The sequence below is a fragment of the Gavialis gangeticus genome, unplaced genomic scaffold, assembly GCF_001723915.1.
Source record: "Gavialis gangeticus isolate Ggan-Ray unplaced genomic scaffold, GavGan_comp1, whole genome shotgun sequence".
NCBI classification, from domain to species: Eukaryota; Metazoa; Chordata; order Crocodylia; family Gavialidae; genus Gavialis; species Gavialis gangeticus.
The window spans coordinates 42,223,945-42,229,309 of record NW_017729034.1 but is presented as its reverse complement, the minus strand read 5'-3'; the positions used below and the strand labels follow the sequence as shown (position 1 = coordinate 42,229,309).

Here is a 5,365-nt window from a genome sequence, read left to right as displayed (position 1 = left end):
CTATGAATCACTGAAATAACCAAATTCTGAAACACCCAAACACGCATCTCTGTCTCAGCAACATGTACTCCTTTAACCCAAGCAGCAAGTGCAAGAAAGGAAATTAAACAAATGGGAATTGAGAACAAGGATTTCAAAAAAGGGGTGGGGGGAGCAGAGAGGGGGAAGGAAATAATAAAGAGTACATGCTGAGAATAGACAGAACAATCCAAATGGTCATCCTAGGAAGAGGCTCAGAAAATCCTTGTTTTTCTTTTTTGATTTGCAACATGAAAGGTTTTTGGTTTGGGTTTTTTTTGTTGGTATTTTTTTTTTGGTTGATAGAGAAAATATATCTTTAATTCCAGGTGCTATGGATAAACATACACCAGAGACTGATCCTAGACCACTTTCCAACTTGGAGAAGTGCTGCCAGTGCAAGACCCCAAGTTTTTAAATCCACGCTCAAAAATTGGAATAAGAAAAACATTTCAACTGAGCTTTAAAAATAAAAATGGTGCTTTGAAGTTAGCCACCCATGCATGAAACCAACAGAAGTCTGTTTTTGCTAAGTTGCAGAAGTATCCTGAATCATATTTTATCCTGTAGTTGTATTGGTTATGTGGCTCAGAAACCACTATTAAGTTTTATTTGTGAATATGACCATGTGGATTTAAATGAAGGGCACTTTGTATGATGAGAAGTTGAAAACAGATGTGCTCGAGTCTGAAGTGTTCCCAACTGGTAGATGTACAGAATGGGTGGACAGTGTGTTCTTGCTGATGACAGAGAAGGGCACATTAAGGCCACTAACTTAGGGGCATGAGATGCGACTCGCTGAGTCATATCATCTAGCCCAATGTGCTGCTGCAAATCTTGGACTAAATCCACTACACCACATACAGTGCATGCTGGAATGGTCCCATGAGCTGGAACTGTTGTGTTGCTGCATGCCTTACCTGTGCTGTGCTGGCCCAACACACTGGATCTGGTGCAGGGGGCTGGTCTGCCGGCCTGATCCAGAGGCCATGTACTGGCCCTGCACTATTTATCCAGCCTGTGGGGTGCAATGAATTTGACACTCATGCATTGACCAATAAGTAGTAATCCCCTACCCATTCCATTCACAGCTCACAAGGACCCAGCATCCCTTACAATACTCAGTCAAGGCAAGAAAACCAACAGAACTTGTTATGGTCTGGCCCAAACATATACATATTACAATTTTTAGAAAACCCCAATGTTCACAGCCCCAAAGACTTACAGACAAACAAACAGGATTATCAAAAAGTTTAAAGTTTTACCAAAAAGCAATAGTTGTAGATGGAGGCACGTTGCAATATTCTAGGTTTCAAGCTGACCCTTACTTGCACAACACCATTAATTTGAGTAGTATCAAAATCAATGACAAGTTTACTAAAGAGACAATTTACTCCTTTCCATGAACAAATCCAAAGGACAATGCTAAATACAGAAAAATGAAAGTAAGTCTTTCAGATTTCTTTATAGCATTTCCACAGGTGAGATTAAGCAGCTGAGTTTGCTAACAGCACATCTTCCAAATCCCCTAAAGATCTAGCACTGCTTTTTTTATGCCCTTACATATGCTCAAATAGCTCCTTTCCTAAGTACTTTATAAACAGAGGCTTCTCATTTAATAAATTGCCATGTTGCTCAAATTGTGAAATTCATTCCCTGTCTCCCAAAGGTAATGTAAACATTTAGTTTCTCCCATCGGTGCTCACTGATGTGAAGCCCCAGAATTCTGCCTGCTGAGATTAATTTAGATTCAAAAGAGATCAAACTAGTTCAACTCCCAAATTAAATTAGGAAATAATCTAACTTTCTTAGATTATCTGACCAAAGGCTAGGAAAAAGTGGACTATATGCCCAACAAATTTACTCCATTTTACAGAGTGAAGCATTGTTGCCTAATGGGGTAACAAAAAAAAGAAAGAGAAAAATGAGAGCCACTCTTTGCTTCCCAAGTACCTCCAAAACACATTTGTGATCTGTATCAAATGGCACATTTAAGGTTCTCTGCCATCTTACTTTATTCCTGTAGTAACTTCCTCTTCCTGTTCCCCACCCAAAGCTCATCATTCTACATTGCCTTTAAACATCTTGGCAACAAATGCTCATATAAATGCAACAAGCCCTTTCACAATACCTTTCTTATGAAGAATATTTTTATGGCCAATATAAAAATGTATTTGCTGTGTTAAAACACCTAAACATTAGCCTTGGAATCTAATGAATTATTCTGATTTTATCTATATCTACATCTATATCTCTCTGCTTGGATTTGACCATGAAGGGTATTTTGTTTTATTTTATAAAATTGAAAGTTTTCTATATTCCCCTTTACCAGCTAAAGTAACTATTCCAGTACAGCAGCATATCCAAGTTTGATCAGTTAATGATTAAAAAACCAAGTATGCCATTTCCAAGTGAAAGGGGAGTATCTGAACATCAAAACACAAAGTAGAAAAACATCCAATATCATGTTTAGTCATAAATTCAATTAAAAACTGGTATTAGATTAGGTAACTGCACTATTACCTCTAGCACTAACAAAGTATAAACATGTCTCTTACCTGTAGTAGGAATTACACCTCCAAAGTGTACATGGAAATCCTTCCCGAAAGTATTTCAATGTCATTAAAGAAAAAGCACCACCCTTGAAGGGTGATTTCTCACCATTTTTACCTGTGTCTAACCCACATTCAGTGCTATTTCTACTGTATATACATCTAATTTTAAAATACTTTGTCAGTACTTTCTTCTGGTAAATGTGAAGTAAAAAGATATTTTAACCAATGATGTATAAAGAAACTTAAAATGACACTAAGGTGTCCTAATCAAATTTAAAAAACAAAAACAAAACAACCCCCCCCCCAAACAAACAAAAAAAATCCCCTTTGCTTCCTTGGCAACACATTTGCTTTTTTGGCAGTAGGCACTCTTGAAATGCAGCCATCTAAATTAACATTTTAAAAGTTAACTGATAAAATCAGAAGAGTTCTTTAATAACTATAAATGAGCTTTTTACAATATCAAGTTTCTAGGTCTGTGGGCATATTTTCTTGTAAATGCTTAAGTGTAAATTAAGTGTGAAGTGTTTTTGTGCTGTACCCTTAAAAACAAAAACAAAAAAACCCTTGCATACTCCAAACAATTCACCATCACAATTTTCTGAACAAAAAACTCAAACAATAATTTAGACAGTGTTTATAGCATTATAAAATCACCTGTGTCCCTCTCTTTAATCACTCACAACAGCCATAAAGGATACAACAGCTTTAAGAATACAAATAATGAAGACGCAAAACTATTTGTGCAAAACTGCATTATTTTACTGTCTAAAATTTCAGGGAAGTAACACCGCCAAAAGCAGAGAGACGATAACAAAGACAAACAGTCATGAAAGCAATGCCATCTTAGCTTGTTCAACCAAGAATTACATTATGGAGCAAGTATTTGATAAAAAAGAAAAAGAAAAAACCTGGTGGCACCATGAGCAACAATAATGACAAATGTCCTGGAAATTGCCAGTTGACAGCTGATACAGGTACAGGTCAAAGTCTTTCAGGTGTAGCAATGGATTTGGTGAGACCATCTCTAGCATTTCTTTCCATGCAAGATCTATCTTCAACATCTTTGCTTTGCGGGCTACTAATACATTTAAGAATGAGCAGTCTTTTGAGGAGTGTATGGTCTTTCCATGCATCTGAAATCTTTAAAACAGCTGGATCATTGACTCCCTGGATTTCCCTACTCCAATCCATTTAACTGCAGGAAAAAAGAAGGTGACAGAACAGTTTGCACTTTTTATCATAAACTCAAATGTGACATTGCTAAAGAAAAAAAAAATGTTCTTCTGTGTAAATATCTATGTATCATTAGCAACCGTAGTATTTGTTATTAAGCAATGACACTGCATTTCTTTAATATCTCTGTGTCCAATCTCCAAGTACGTGATCTTGAATCACTGACTTAAAAATTAACAAGATCAGGTCCTAAAATTCTAGGCATGCAAGTAAAGCATGAAGGGACCTGATGTGCAATCTACGTAACTCCACTTCCTGCCATAGGGAATAAAGGCAATAAAGCAGGATGGGATAAGGATCAGATCCCATCCTCCTTTATTGCCAATGCAGGGGGAGCCAGGGATCACTATCCTGGACTTCCCCTGCAACGGCAAGTAATAAGCTCCTGCTGGTTGGAGCCCTCTTGGCTGATGGGACTCATCCACATGAATCCATCAGTTGTGGGCTCCCAGCCCCCAGGGGCACATGGTGCTCCCTGCAGCTGGAAGCCTCACCAACTGATGGGACTTGTAGCCATGGGGCACATGTGGCCCCACACATTCAGTTAATGGAGTCATAGTAACCAACCACGGTTATTCCACAAAAATTATGGCTTAGTCCTTGTTTTATGATGCTATTAACTACTTTAACATGTGGCCAGGTTACAACTTAAGACATGACTAAGTTGTTACACACATCTTAAACGTAACATGTGGCAGGGGTCTAAGTCTCATAACCCCTTTCAGAAATAGGTGTTAAAACATTGAACACTGAAGTTAAAATATTTCCCAACGATCATGTTCTGTGATCAGAAAGAAGCCCACGTCTCCCAACTCGCAGGCAATCTTTCCTCACAAGAAAATGTAAACAGGACAGTGTTGGTGAATCCATTAAAAAGGAGAATAGCAATTTAATTAGAAGGACAAAAACTAATTGGTAAAAAGTACACAAATATACTAAAAACCTTTTTAAAATGTTCCCTATTTTTAGATTTTACAGTTAAAACAAAGCAATAATTAGTGTCAGAGTGACAAAGGACAAATATATCAACTTCAAATTCTATCACTCTAGATGCACATTGAGTAATTTTCACTAACAGAGGGGCAAGAGAAATTGGAGTTAATTTGCTTCTATTCCAGATGGGTTTCTTTACGTGTGAAAGTTTGTTCTACTTACCAGGAACACCAAGCTCCATTTCTAGAAAGCGAACATAGTTCTGTGCATTTATAGGAAGTTCATCAAATGTTCTTGCATTTGATATGTCTGTATCCCACCCTGGGAGTATCTGATATTGAACCTCTACTTTATTTAAGACTTCCTGGTTTGCTGAAGAGAAAAAGAAAAGCCTGTTTACTATGTAACTAATATAGATTCATATCACCTTAAACAACCAGCTAGAAATCATTTTAATCAGGCCCCAACTTAGTTCTTTTACTGATGGAACCTCCAAAAAGATTTACTTACTGCTGCCCCTTGGCTTGAGGAACAAAATTGCAACCAAGATAGCAGAAAGGGCCCTAAATGGTAACTCTGATATAGATATAGGCAGGGGCTTATCTTAAAAAAAAAAAAAAAAA

General features: G+C 37.3%; 1 protein-coding gene across 1 annotated transcript in view; it reads right to left on the bottom strand.

Moving 5' to 3' along the window:
• Positions 1-3,195: 3,195 nt before the first annotated feature.
• The window catches only part of ADSS (adenylosuccinate synthase), a gene marked incomplete at its 5' end in the record, with an annotated part of 39,981 nt that continues 37,811 nt past the window's right edge, over positions 3,196-5,365 (bottom strand). The window contains 2 exons of the mRNA XM_019526717.1: positions 3,196-3,771; positions 4,965-5,114. Of these exons, the coding sequence (XP_019382262.1) occupies positions 3,719-3,771; positions 4,965-5,114 (203 nt within the window). The remainder of the gene's footprint in view (positions 3,772-4,964; positions 5,115-5,365) is intronic.